At 48.9% G+C, this 14,374-nt stretch overlaps 1 protein-coding gene across 50 annotated transcripts in view; it reads right to left on the minus strand.

Moving 5' to 3' along the window:
- The window catches only part of LRSAM1 (leucine rich repeat and sterile alpha motif containing 1), a 54,477-nt gene that overhangs the window by 25,713 nt on the left and 14,390 nt on the right, over nucleotides 1–14,374 (minus strand). For 29 of the 50 annotated variants that reach the window (XR_013405446.1, XM_077967673.1, XM_077967674.1 and 26 more), the window contains 5 exons: nucleotides 11,803–11,893; nucleotides 5,051–5,181; nucleotides 1,026–1,055; nucleotides 479–601; nucleotides 5–144 (listed from right to left, as the gene is read on the minus strand). Coding sequence is in view for 49 of the 50 variants with exons in the window: in XM_077967673.1 (XP_077823799.1) it covers nucleotides 5–144; nucleotides 479–601; nucleotides 1,026–1,055; nucleotides 5,051–5,181; nucleotides 11,803–11,893 (515 nt within the window). In the remaining variant the exon portion in view is untranslated. Of the gene's footprint in view, nucleotides 1–4; nucleotides 166–430; nucleotides 625–1,025; nucleotides 1,056–5,050; nucleotides 5,182–11,802; nucleotides 11,894–14,374 lie in introns of all 50 variants that reach the window. The other 21 variants (XM_077967700.1, XM_077967689.1, XM_077967688.1 and 18 more) reach the window with 3 other exon arrangements.

A 14,374-nucleotide genomic window follows, 5' to 3' on the forward strand; every position in this document is an offset into this window, starting at 1 on the left:
CAACCTCTGATTCTCCTGCAGCAGCTTCTGGATCCGGCTGGAGATGTTCTGTTCTGTCTGCTTCAGCTGCTCCTGCAGCCGCTGCCGCTCTGCGTCGAGGTGGCGCTGGTGCTCACTCAGGCCCTGCTCCAGCCGGGACTGCTCCTGCAGCAGGGGGTGGGAGTCCTGAGCCCCTGGGACCCCCTCAGATGCTGTGAAGGGTACTGACTGGGGTTAGGAGGCTGTCTTTCCACCCCGCCTTGCCAGTCCTTTCTGTGTGGCCGCGGGCCAGCTCCTCCTGGCAGGCCTCAGAGTGTCCATCTGCACACGGGGAGGCTGGCCTGGGTGATCTGTAAGGGCCCTCCCAGGTGCTGGGGGACAGAAGGAAGTGACAGCTTCATCCCACTGCCTTTCCACACCCCAGGGACCTCGCCCCAAGCCAGGAGGCCACTGGCTGGGGGGAGCAGCCAGGCTGGACCCTAGCAGGCAGCTCACAAACCTCCTTGACCGTCTGAAGGATCTCATCCTTCTGGCTGCTGCTCTGCTGAAGGAGCTGGGCGTGCTCCCGCTGCCCCAGTTCCAGGCGCCGTTCGAACTCGAGTTTCTCCAGCATCTTCTGTTCCTGCAAGACACAGATCCTGGTGACTGTCAGCACAGGCCCTGGGGGAGTTAGGACATAGAAATAGGGAGAATCCACCCCTCAACACTGACAGTACAGGTTCCAGGTCTTCATGCTGAGCAACCCCCACTCCCCTCCTTCCAGGGCCCAACTGTAATAAAACAAGCTCTTAACAGGAAGAGGCTGGGGTCTAGAGCCTGGGGCTGGGCTCAATCCCTCTGAGCCTCAGTCTCTGCACCTGTCCCATGGATGCTCTACCACCCACCCGAGGCACGTGAGGATGCAGCAGACCGTGCGTGTAAGAGGAAGGCATTACTGTGACCTCTAATTCTGAGCTGGGAAGAAGTCATTTTCTCAAATATTTTCTGAGTTGCTTTGAGATCTTTAATGAGAAAAGAGTGACAGAAGGGTAAAGGCATTTTCTTACCTTCCTCTTCTCATAGTCTGAGAACCTGTTCTGGGAGGAAAAAAAGACAGTGGTCAAGAGAGGGTGGCAGCAGTGGTTCTCCCTGGCATGGGCACCAGGAACCCCTGGGCGGCCTGATGTTATACAGACTCTACAGACTCTGGCCCACCCCAGACTACTGCCTCAGAATGGTGGGGTCAGGGGATGAGGGGATCCGTATTGATCAAGGGCACCAGGTGGTCCCAATGGACACCTGATGAGAACCCCTGGGCTGCCACTGTGTGCGTGGCACCATAGGAGGGGGGTCTTCAAGACAGTCCTGGGATGCAGCCCTGAGCAGGGATGGCGGTCTGAAGAGCAGAGCAGGAAATGGGATATCTGATGCCCATGGATGTCTGTGTAACACACCTACAGCACCCAGTTTCAGTCCACCAAAATATTCACAATGCACAAAGGTGTGGGGACAACTTCATGCAGAATTATTCAGAAGAGCAAAAACACTGGAAATAACTCACACATCTATTAGCGTCTGTCCGTAAGTCATGGTGCATCCATATAGTGGACTATTTAACTGCCAACGGGGTGAATGTGTGTGATCCCTCACCTGTATGTAGCACGATTCTACTTTTGCAAAAACATCATCAAGAAAACTCAACTCTGAGCCTATGTGTGTATGTATTGAGTCAAAGGCCAGGAAAGGACAGTCATTAATCAGTCAACGATGACTACCTCCAGGCAACGGGAGTGCAGGGTGGAAGGGCTGACATTCACTTGGTTTGTAATTGTCTGTATTGTTTAAATTTATTATAAGGAGCAGGTATATTGTTGGAGCAACATTTATTATAAGGAACAATTCTATTATTGATGTTTAATTAATTATTGATGTAATTAAACATCAATACATACATACACAAGAGTTAGGTTTTTTTTTTTTGAGATGGAGTTTTGCTCTTGTTGCTCAAGCTGGAGTGCAGTGGCACAGTCTTGGCTCACTGCAACCTCCACCTCCTGGGTTCAAGTAATTCTCCTGCCTCAGCCTCCTAAGTAGCTGGGAAAACAGGCACCCACCATCACATCCGGCTGATTTTTTGTATTTTTAATAGAGACCAGACTGGCCAGCATGGTGAAACCCCATCTCTACTAACAAAAGGCAAAACTTATCCAGGCGTGGTGGCGGGCGCCTGTAATCCAAGCGACTCGGGAGGTTAAGGCAGGAGAATCACTTGAACCTGAGAGGCAGAGGTTGCAGTGAGCTGAGGTCATGCCACTGCACTCCAGCCTGGGCGACAGAGACTATCTCAAAAAGAAAAAAGAAAACAATTCCATTACCCTCGAAAATTCCCTCATGCCACTTCATCATCAAGTCTTCTTCCCACTCCAGCCACTGGCAAATACCTATCTGCTTCCTTTTTTTGTTTTGAGTTTTCTTTTTCTTTTTTGAGACAGGGTAGCTCTGTTACCCAGCGTGGGGTGCAGTGGTGTAATCTTGGCTCACTGCAAACTCCAACCTCCTGGGCTTAAGCCATCCTCCCACCTTAGCCTCCCTAGTAGCTGGGGCCACAGGCACGTGCCACCATGCCTGGCTAATTTTTTTGTATTTTTCGTAGAGACAGGGTCTCGCCACATTGCCCAGGCTGGTGTTGATTGAGTTTTCTTTTTAAACATAAGAATGGAAATAGACTAGCCCATCCTGTTCTGCAATCTGCCCTTTTCACTAATCCATGCATCCCGGCGAGCCGAGGCTCAAATGCTCCATCTCATGGTGTGCACATGACCCAGGGGCAGCCCCTTCCCACTGACAAACATTTGGGGGGCATCCAATACTACAAATAAGGCTGCAATAAACACTCCTGCAAATGTCTCCTCGTGCAAGCATTTCTCTTGGGTATACATTGAGAAGCGGAACTTCTGGATCAGGGGCTGTGCCCATGAAAATTTTTGACATCTGGAGGGTGTGGTGGTTCACACTTGTAATCCCAGCACTTTGGGAGGCCAAGGTGGGCAGATCACTTGAGGTCAGGAGTTTGTGACCAGCCTGGCCAACATAGTGAAACCCTGTCTCTACTAAAAATACAAAATTAGCCAGGCATGGTGGTGCGTGCCTGTAATCCCAGCTACCTGGGAGGCTGAGGCTGAAGAATCGCTTGAATCCGGGAGGTGGAGGTTGCAGTGAGCCGAGATTGCACCACTGCACTCCAGCCTGGGCAACAGAGTGGGACTCCGTCTCAAAAAAAAAATTAAAATAAAAAAATTTTTTTTGACATCTACTGTCAAATTATCCTCCAAAGTAGTGATATCAATTTTCACTCCCAAGAGCAGTTTATGAGGACACCTGTTTCCCACTCTCTGGCCAACAGAAATTGTCATGTCAAAATGTGTGCCAGTCTCGAGGAAGGAAATGGTATTTCAATGTTGTTTTAACTTACATGCCTCTCCTCTGATTACCAGCAAAGTTGGCATTTTTAAATGTTTGTTGAGACAGAGTCTCACTCTGTCACCTGGATAGGCTGGAGTGCAGGGGCGCAATCTCGGCTCACTTCAACCGCTGCCTCCTGGATTCAAGTGATGCTTGTGCCTCAGCCTCCCGAGTAGCTGTGATTACATGTGCACGCCACCATGCCTGGCTAAGTTTTGCATTTTCAGTAGAGACAGGGTTTTACTACATTGACCAAGCTGGTCTCAAACTCCTGGCCTCAAGTGATCCACCTGCCTCGGCCTTCCGATATTTTTTTCTATTGGGATGGTTTTCTTCTTACTGATTGGAAAGAGTTCTTTCTACGTTCAATCTCTGAATCATTTAGCAAGTGACTATGTTGCAAATATTTTCTGAGAACGTGAACTGGCACAATTTTCCCATACAGCCTTCTCCTCCCTCTCTAATTCTTGTTGAACTATAAAATAATAATAATAAAATCCCAAAAGCATTCCCAGCAGCAGTGGAAAACGGGAAAGGGTGGCATCTAGGAACCAGAGATTAAGAGTCACTGGAAGATATGAAGCCACATGCCTGGCAGCTGGCACTCCTGCCCGGTGATGGCCTCCCCTATCTACCAGCCAGCTGAGGACCCGGGATCGTGAGCCTTGGGGATGGGGGCAGAGGGTACACCCAAGCTAATGTGGCAAACCCTTTGGGCTTCCTCCTCCATGTCGTCCTGTGCTAGCTTATCGCCAGACCTGACAGGGCCAGCCCGTCACTGGTGCTCACACATGTGCCTGTCTGACTCCTCCACTAGACCCAGAGCATGGTGGGTGTGTGTTCCAGACAGTGAGTGGCATTTAGTTCAGAAGTATTTGCTGAGAGAGAGCAATGAATATTGCAGACACAATCCCTATTCTCACAAAGCTTCATCCAGCATGGGAGACAGACATGAGACAGATCATTTCCCAGAGTTCCTCATCAATTTAGCACTGTGATAAGTGCTACCAAGGAACTGTGCAGGGCACTCTGAGAACACACAACAGGAGACCCGACCTGGATTGGAGCTTCTCAGAGGATGTAATGTTTAAACTGAGAACTGAAGGAGGCTGAGCATGGTGGCTCATGCCTATAATCCCAGCACTTTGGGAGTCTGAGGCGGGAGGATCACTTGAGCCCGGGAGGTTGAGGCTGCAGTGAGCTATGATCGCACCACTGCACTCCAGCCTGGGCGACACAGCAAGACCCTGTCTCAAAAAAAGGGAAAAAAAAAAAAAAAAAGAACTGAAGGATAAGACAAGTGAGTGGGGAGATTCCAGACAGAGGGAGCTGCTTACTCAAAGGCCCTGAAGAGGGAAGGATCGTGGTTATTTCAGGGAACAGAGAGCAGCAGGGCACAGCTTGTGCCTGGCAAGCTGGTGGGATGAGGCTGCCACAGCAGGCCTTGAAAAAGCAGTTCAACTCGTCGGGAGGCCAGTTCTAGTTCTATGGAGGAATCCCGGAGCTGCAGCTCTGAACCACACACCCACCTTCCATTCCCAGCTCCCTCAACACACACACACACACGCACACACATGCACGCACATGCACACGCACACACATATGCGTGCAGCAGGCTGGCTTGTCTTACCTGCCACTCTAATTCCTCCCTTGAGAATCTGTCCGTGGGCCCATCGGGGCTGTCCCGAGAGTTCTCGGTTCCATCTTGCTCCAGAACAGGCAGCAAGTACTGAGAAGGGGGGTAGTATTCCAGCCCTGACTCTGTAAGAGAGGAGACACAAGCTGACCAGGAGGGAGGAGGCAGCTGAGGTACCCGGAGACACCCGCTCCCACTGCCAGGGCAGCCGGCCCCGCCCTGACTTAGCCACTGCTCTCCTCTTCCCTAGCCTGGGCGCTCTGTGGTTTTCACCGGTCCTAGCCCTGGGCCTGGAATGTGGCAGGTGCCCAGCAAATGTCAGCAGAGTGAGTCAATGGGTACTGGCTACACCTTCCACTCAAGTGAGAATGAGGTGATGAAAAAGCCTGAGATAAGAAGTGAAACCTGGGTCCTAGATCCAGCTCTACCAATAATTCCCTGAATGTGAGACCTTGGGCAAGATGCTTTCCTTTTCTGGCCGTGTATTGTTTTGCCTGTAAAATTCCAAAGGGTTCATACCTTAGACCCACTTCCTATTTGGCTGTTTGTCTTTTTCCTGTTGATTTGTAGGTGCTCTTTATATATTGTAGTTAATAACCTTTTTTTTTTTTTTTTTTTTTTTTTTGAGACGGAGTCTCGCTCTGTCACCCAGGCTGGAGTGCAGTGGCCGGATCTCAGCTCACTGCAAGCTCCGCCTCCCGGGTTCGGGCCATTCTCCTGTCTCAGCCTCCTGAGTAGCTGGGACTACAGGCGCCCGCCACCTCGCCCGGCTAGTTTTTTGTATTTTTTTTTTTTTAGTAGAGACGGGGTTTCACCGTGTTAGCCAGGATGGTCTCGATCTCCTGACCTAGTGATCCGCCCGTCTCGGCCTCCCAAAGTGCTGGGATTACAGGCTTGAGCCACCGCGCCCGGCCTGTAGTTAATAACCTTACGTCTATAATACGTTGTAACTGTCTTCTTCCAGGTGATAACTGGTCTTCTAACTTTGATGATGGTGTCCTTCCGGGGTAAACAAGTTGTAAGTTTTGATGTACTCAAAGTTATCATTTTCTCCTCATGGGAAGGATACAGTCAGGTCACAAGAAATACTAAAAATGGGCAGAATACATATGAAAAATATTCACAGAATCAAGGAAGTGACATTAGAATAATAATGGGCTCTCTTGTTATCCGTCCAATTAGCAGAGTCTTTAAGATAATACTGCGTGTTATGCAGGTTGTGATGGGGGAAAAAGGTCCTCCCAGCCACTCCTCATGGGACGGACACAGGTGGGACCTCTTCCCAGGCACCCTGGGGTGCTCGTGCCCTCTCATCCACCCTAGGGGAAAGTGCACACAGTGACAGAGAGGTGTCGGTTCAAATGTTCAGAACAGCAGGAAACTGGAAATGCCCTCCGTGTTCACCACAGGGATGGCTACGAAGCTACTGGCACCACCACATGAAATCCTGTGACCAGTTTAAGGGGACATTCAAACCATATTATGAGACCAGAAAATACCCAAGACTTTTCTTGAGAGAAAAAAAAAGCAAGGCATAGAATCACATCATATGATATCTTTAATGGCTTCTTTAATGTCTATTTTTATTTTTATTTATTTATTTTCATTTTTTGAGATGGAGTCTTGCTCTGTCACCGGGCTGGAGTGTAGTGGTGTGATCTCTGCTCACTGTAACCTCCGTCTCCCGGGTTCAAGCGATTCTCCTGCCTCAGCCTCCCAAGTAGCTGGGATTATAGGCATGCACTACCATGCCCAGTTAATTTTGCATTTTTAGTAGAGACAGGGTTTCGGCATGGTTGGTCAGGCTGGTCTCGAACTCCTGACCTCAGGAGATCCGCCCATCTTGGTCTCCCAAAGTTATGGGATTACAGGCGTGAGCTACCACGCCCGGCCTCTTTAATGTTTTTAAAAAGGTCAAAAAACAAATTATATATATATATATATATATACACACACACACACACACATATATATATACTTCTACATAGTTTAGGTAAATTGAAAAATTATTTCTTGGCCAGGCATGGTGGCTCACGCCTGTAATCCCCGCACTTTGGGAGGCTGAGGCAGGTGGATCACGAAGTCAGGAGTTCAAGACCAGCCTGACCAACATTTAGTACAATATTTTTGTACTAAAAATACAAAAATTAGCTGCGTGGTGGCACACACCTGTAATCCCAGCTACTCAGGAGGCTGAGGCAGGAGAATCGCTTGAACTTGGGAGGCGGAGGTTGCAGTGAGCCAAGATTGTGCCACTGCACTCCAGCCTGGGTGACACCGAGACTCTGTCTCAAAAAAAAAAAAAAAAAAAATTTATTTCTTGCTGGGTGTGGTGGCTGACGCCTGTAATCCCAGCACTTTGGGAGGTCGAGGCGGGGGGATCACCTTAGGTCAAGAATACAAGACCAGCCTGGTGAACATGGCGAAACCCTGTCTCTACTAAAAATACAAAAACTAGCCAGGCATGGTGGCAGGCGCCTGTAATCCCAGCTACTCAGAAGGCTAAGATGGAAGGCTTCAACCCGGAGGGACGGAGGCTGCAGTGAGCCGAGATCTTGCCACTGCACTCCAGCCTGGGTGACAGAGCGAGACTCCATCTCAAAAAAAAAAAAAACAAAGAAAAAAGAAAAATTACTTCTCAAGCTGTGTAGTAGGTATACATACGTTCACTCCTTTATTCTTTATGACTAGCATATATCTAAATATTGCATAATTTCATTTTTTTTTTTTTGAGAAGGAGTCTCACTCTATCACCCAGGCTGGAGAGCAGTGGCGTTCATTCCGCCTCCCTTGAACTCCACCTCCTGGGTTCAAGCAGTTCTCCTGCCTTAGCCTCGTGAGTAGCTGGTGCCCACCACCGCGCATTTTTGTATCTTTAGTAGGGACGGGGTTTCATGTTGGCCACGCTGGTCTGGAACTCCTGACCTCAAGTGATCCACTCGCCTGGGCCTCCCAAAGTGCTGGGATTACAGGCATGAGCCACCGTGCTCAGTCAAAATCTCTCTTTTTTTTTTTTTTGAGACAGAGTTTTGCTCTTGTTGCCCAGGCTGGAGTGCAATGGCGCATTCTCAGTTCACTGCAACCTCCACCTCCTGGGTTCAAGTGATTCTCCTGCCTCAGCCTCCTGAGTGGCTGAGATTACAGGCATGTGTCACCATGCTCAGCTAGTTTTTGTATTTTTAGTAGAGACGGGGTTTCTCCATGTTGGTCAGGCGGTCTGGAACTCCCGACCTCAGGTGATCCACCCGCCTCGGCCTCCCAAAGTGCTGGGATTACAGGCGTGAGCCACCACGCCTGGCCCAAAATCCTTTTTTTTTTTTTTTTTTTGTTAAACACAAGGTCTCTCTCTGTCACCCGGGCTGGAGTGCAGTGGCGTGATCTTGGCTCACTGCAATCTCCGCTTCTTAGGCTCAAGCGAACCTCCCACCTAAGCCTCCTGAGCAGCTGGCGTTACAGGTGTGCCACCAAGCTGGGATAATTTTTGCATTTTTTATAGAGATGAAGTTTTGCCATGTTGCTCATGTTGAACTCCTGGGCTCAAGCGATCCACCCACCTTGGCCCCCCAAAATGTTGGGATTACAGGTGTGAGCCACCTTGTTCAGCCCCAAAACCGTTTTAAAGAAAATAAAGGCTTTGGTCTAGCTAACTCAGCCACTGGCCAGGGTGTACATTGGAATCACCTGTTGCTTGAAGACTCTGATTTGCATATGTGCGGGCTGGTGGCTATGACTGTAGCCAACCCTCTCCACTTTCTTTTAAAGTAAAATATAACATACATAAAGAAGACAGCACAAAATCTTTCTCTCTCTCTCTCTTTTTTAAGATTAGTCAAGTGCAGCGGTGAGAAGAGGGGAACGAGTAGAACAAGGACTTAAATCTGTAATTGACTGTGAGCAATCAATCGAGATAACTCATTGCCTTTGGGCCAACCGAGAGCACAGAACGCAGAGCTTGATGAATGTTTAAAGGTGAACACACTCTCATGACCAGGAACCAGTGCTGGTTCAAAGCTCTGTGGTGACTGACATGAGCACGTATTCCTTTGTGTCTGGCTCCTTGCACTCCACATTGTTTGTGAGACTCATCTAGGTTGTTGGAAGGAGCAGTGGCTCATTCTTTCCACTTGCTGTGTGGTATCCACACGAGTATAAAACAGTCTAGTTATCCATTCTACTCCTGATGGACATTAAAGCTGTTTCCAGTTTGGACTGGTATAAATAGTGCTGCTAGGAACATTTTTGCACATGGCTTTTGGCATTTATTCATGTGCGTCTCTGTTGGGCATTGATATGGTCTGGCCCTGTGTCCCCGCCTAAATGTCTGACTTCTAATCCCCACGTGTTGGGGGCGGGACCTTGAGGGAGGTGATTAGATCATGGGGGCAGTTCCCCCATGCTGTTCTCATGGCGGTGGGTGAGTTCTCATGAGATCTGAGGGTTTTATAAGGCGATTCCCTCTTCACTTGGCACTCATTCTCTCTCCTGCTGCCCTGTGAAGAGGTACCTTCTGCCATGATTGTAAGTTTCCTGAGGCCTCCCCGGCCATGTGAAACTGTGAGTAAATTAAACTTTTTTTTTTTTTTTTTTTGAGACGGAGTCTCGTTCTGTCGCCCAGGCTGGAGTGCAGTGGCCGTATCTCAGCTCACTGCAAGCTCCGCTTCCCGGGTTTACGCCATTCTCCTGCCTCAGCCTCCCGAGTAGCTGGGACTACAGGCGCCCGCCACCTCGCCTGGCTAGTTTTTTGTATTTTTTTAGTAGAGATGGGGTTTCACCTAGTTAGCCAGGATGGTCTTGATCTCCTGACCTCATGATCCGCCCGTCTCGGCCTCCCAAAGTGCTGGGATTACAGGTGTGAGCCACCGCGTCAGGCCTATTTTTTGTTTTTTATTTTTGGTTGACTTGTTAGCAGGAAGTTTGTGTTTTTTTTTTCCATTGAAAACTTTTGGCCATTTTAGTGGGTGTGTCGAAGTAACTCTCTGCAGTTTTAATTTGCATTTTCCCATTGATTAAGATGATGTTGTGCACTTTTTTCAGATACTGTTCGTTATCTGTATCTCATCTCTCTCTCTTTTTTTTTCTTTTTGAGATAGAATTTTGCTCTGTCACCCAGACTGGAGCACAGTGGCACAATCTCAGCTCACTGCAACCTCCGCCTCCCAGGTTCAAGCGATTATCCTGCCTCAGCCTCCTAAGTAGCTGGGATTACAGGTGCCTGCCACCATGCCCAGTTAGTTTTTGTATTTTTAGTAGAGACAGAGTTTTACCATGTTGACCAGGCTGGTCTCAAACTCCTGACCTCAGGTTATCTGCCCACCTCAGCCTCCCAAAGTGCTGGGATTACAGGTGCGAGCCACTGTGTGGACATTCTCTTGTAAAAATTCTTAGTCAAGTCTTTTGCTAATGTCTTCCTCGTGGATCTGTAGGATTTCTGTTTATAGTCCAGATCCCAGTCCTCTGTTGGATATATATGTATTGCAAATATCATCTCTAACTTTATGGCTTTGCTTTTCTTTCCCTAAATGGTATCTTTTGAGGAAGAGAAATTATATTTTAATCAAACCATTTTTTTTATTTGTTTGTTTTTGTTTTTGAGATAGGGTATCGCTCTGTTGGAGTCTTGCTCCAGGCTGGAGTGCAGTGGCATCATCACAGCTCAGGCTCAAGTGATCCTTCCACCTCACTCTCCCAAGTAGCTGGGAACACAGGCATACGCCACCACGCCTGGCTGATTTTTGTATTTTTTTTTTTTTTGTAGAGACAGGGTTTCACCATGTTGCCTAAGCTGGTCTCAAACTCCTGGGCTCTAGATCCTCCTGCCTTGGCCTCCCATAGAGCTGGGATTACAGCGCAAGCCACCATGTCTGGCCTTAATTAAATCTAATGTACCAATCTTTTATAATGAGTACTGCCTGCCTCCTGTTTAAGGAAGAGGTTAAAGTTCATTTTTTCCACAGGGACATTCAGTTGATCCAGAATCAGCTATTGAAAAGACCATCCTTCCCCACTGTTTTGCAATGGCCACGATAAGTCAGGTTATCGTAGGCATGTGTGCATGTGTGTCTTGGTTGCGTTCTGAAAGTCCCACAGGTGACCAGAACCACTGAGAACTTCCGGCCTGACAGGGCATCCTGCTCTCCTCCCGCCTCCCGCCAGTGCTGGCTTCGGGTTTTAGCTCCTTCTGCTGTGCATCTCTCTCCTGGATGACCTGACAGCCTCCTAACTGGTCCCCTCCTGCACTCTTTCTTTCCTCCTCCAATCCCTTCTCCTCCCTGCAGCCTAATGACTGATTACATGCTCTCCCAGTGGACACTGGGCCCGGGCACGGTCTTTGGCTTCCCCCATCTCTTTTCTCTCTGCTTCCTCACTCCAGCTACACTGGCCCTCTCTCTGTCAAACTTCCCATCAAGGCCCTTCCATATGCATCTGCTGGCGGAACAGCTTTCTGCTTTTTTCTAAATCTTAACCATGACTCCGTGTCAGTGGAGCCACACTCTCAAAGACAGGCCTTCCCCATGGCCCCAAAATATATCAGCCGCGCCACTGTACTCCCATAACCACAGTCTGAAACTCTTTCCCTGTCTAATCGCTTGTTTTGCCTGCTTCCGTTGCCAGACCTCGAACTCCAAACAGGTAGGCACTGTGGCCATTTCTTTCTGTCTCTGCTATTCCCCAGCCTGGGCTGGCACAGGGTGGCCGTGGGGGTCATGGTTCCTCAGTGAGGGGAGGAGGCGGTGGCCTGGCTTTACCTTTGCAGAGGAACTGCAGGATGGCCGCGGTGCCGGCACCACACACCTCCCGCGGCGGGTAGACCATGGCCGAGGCATCAAGGCTCAGCATCTGCAGACACAAGGGGAACCCGCTTTACTGTGCAGTTCACTACCAGTGCAACCAGAGACCACACGATTTCCTTACCAATTTGTGTGTCCTCTGTCGCCTCCACCCAGCAGGCATGGCCTGAGAGCAGAGGTGACTGAGCTATCTTGTTACTTACAGCTGCATTCCTAGTGCCTGGGATGACTGCAGGCAGGCAGTGTGATACCCTACCTTGTTTTAACCGGAGTGACTCTCCTAGCAGAGAGAGAGCCGGACAGACTCCATTTCAGTTTCTTCACCTGCAGCCCCTTTTACCTCCCTCCCTTAAGGGCATAACTAGTGTAAACTGACTCAAAGCACATGTAGGAACGCACTTACTGATAAGATATAGAGGCAAGCTGCACCAGCAGCTCCTGGGGAGGCCCGCGCGGTGGATGACACACAAAGCCCCGGCATTTATCTCTCTGTGATAGTTTAAGCCCCTGCACCTGGAACTGCTTATTTTTTGTAACTGCTTTTGTAACCAATTAATTTTTTAACTTTTTGACAGTTCTGCTTCTGTAAAAATTGCTTCAGCTAAACTCCCTCCTCCCCTATTTAGACCATGGTATAAACACAAAACTAGCCCCTTCCTCAGGGCCAAGAGAATTTTCAGCATTAGCCGCCTCTTGGTAGCTGGCTAATAAAGGACTCCTTAATTTGTCTCAAGTGTGGCGTTTCTCTATAACTCGCTTGGGTACAACAGAAGCAAGCACTTTTTTACATTTTTCTAAGACAAGTTCTCCCTCCCATCGCCCAGACTGGAGTGCAGTGGCATGACCACTGCAGTCTCGACCTCCCCAGGTTTAAGCGATCCTCCCACTTCAGCCTCCTGAGTAGCTGGGATTATATGCACGCAGCACCATGCCTAACTCTTGTATTTTTTTGTAGAGGTAAGGTCCTACTATGTTGCCCAGGCTGGTCTCAAAGTTTTGGACCCAAGCAATTCGCCCGCCTCCCAAAGTGCTGGAATTACAGTGTGAGTCATGCACCCGGCCTCTCAGTTCACTTTGGATAAATACATAAGTGAGTGAAAAAAAAGAAGTTATAGGATAGCATATAGCATATGATTCCACTGGCTGGGTGCAGTGGCTCATGCCTGTAATCCCAGCACTTTGGGAGGCCAAGGTGGGAGGATCACTTGAGCCCAGGAGTTCGAGACCAGCCTGGGCAACATAGCGAGACCCCAACTCTATTAAAAAAAAATATATATATATATATGATTCTTCCTTTGTTAGATAATACATTCATACACTTTCACATTAATATTTTATAGAAAAAAATTGGAGGAATATATATCAAACTCAAAGTGGTTTCCTCGAAAAGGAGATTCTGGGTTACTATCTACATGAAATGCTACTATTATTATTATTATTTATTTTTATTTTTTTTGAGACGGAGTCTCAGTCGCCCAGGCTGGAGTGCAGTGGCGCGATCTCCGCTCACTGCAAGCTCCGCCTCCCAGGTTCACGCCATTCTCCTGCCTCAACCTCCCGAGTAGCTGGGACTACAGGCGCCCGCCACCATGCCCGGCTAATTTTTTGTATTTTTTAGTAGAGACGGGGTATTATTATTATTTTTTGAAACAAAGTCTTGCTCTGTGGCCCAGGCTAGAGTGCAGTGGTATGATCTCGGCTCACTACAACCTCTGCCTTCCCGGTTCAAGCAATTCTCCTGCCTCAGCCTCCTGAGCAGCTGGAACTATAGGTGCGCACCACCACACCCAGCTAATTTTTGCTAAATTAGTAGAGATGGGGTTTCGCCATGTTGGCCAGGCTGGTCTTGAACTCCTGACCTCAAGTGATCCACCCACCTCGTCCTCCCAAAGTGCTAGGGTTACAAGCTTGAGCCACTATGCCTGACAGAAATGTTTCTTAATATTTGCATTTTTTTTTTTTTTACAATATACAGTATGAATTTTAAATTATGTAATGACAAATGTTTATTGGCGCACACAGGCAGATGCCTCCGTGTTTATGAAGCCCAGGAAGCAGGGGCCTCAGCTCACAGCCACAGAACTGCTCCGTCCGCGGTGTGAGTTGTGTTGGACCCAGCCCTCCCCCTGCCAAACTCTGACTTCCCATAGGCCCTCCGATCCCACCGAGTGCTGGCAGGCACTGATATCCTCTATGCCTGGGTATCAGGGGAGTTCTGGAAAAGGAGAAGGCCTGGGAAGCTCTGATTTTGCTGTAGCACAAGTGGCTGGGTGGGAAGGGTGGCTCAGGTGCCCCAGCCCTGGCCAGCCCAGCCCTCACACGGTGGGTGTTGAGTGAACGTGCTTTGCACGGGGGAGTGGGAGACTGCCCCAGGAAAGAGGAACTGACCGCCCAGATGCTGAGGGTCCAACAGCAGAAACCCCCATACCAGGAAGCAAATAAACCCCACATGGGTGCTCTTAGCCACCATCAGTAAAGCGAGGTGGCTTAAGGGCACAGACTCTGGGCTATACCAGGATGCTGGCTACAA

Source organism: Macaca mulatta, chromosome 15, assembly GCF_049350105.2.
Source record: "Macaca mulatta isolate MMU2019108-1 chromosome 15, T2T-MMU8v2.0, whole genome shotgun sequence".
Classification (NCBI taxonomy): Eukaryota; Metazoa; Chordata; class Mammalia; order Primates; family Cercopithecidae; genus Macaca; species Macaca mulatta.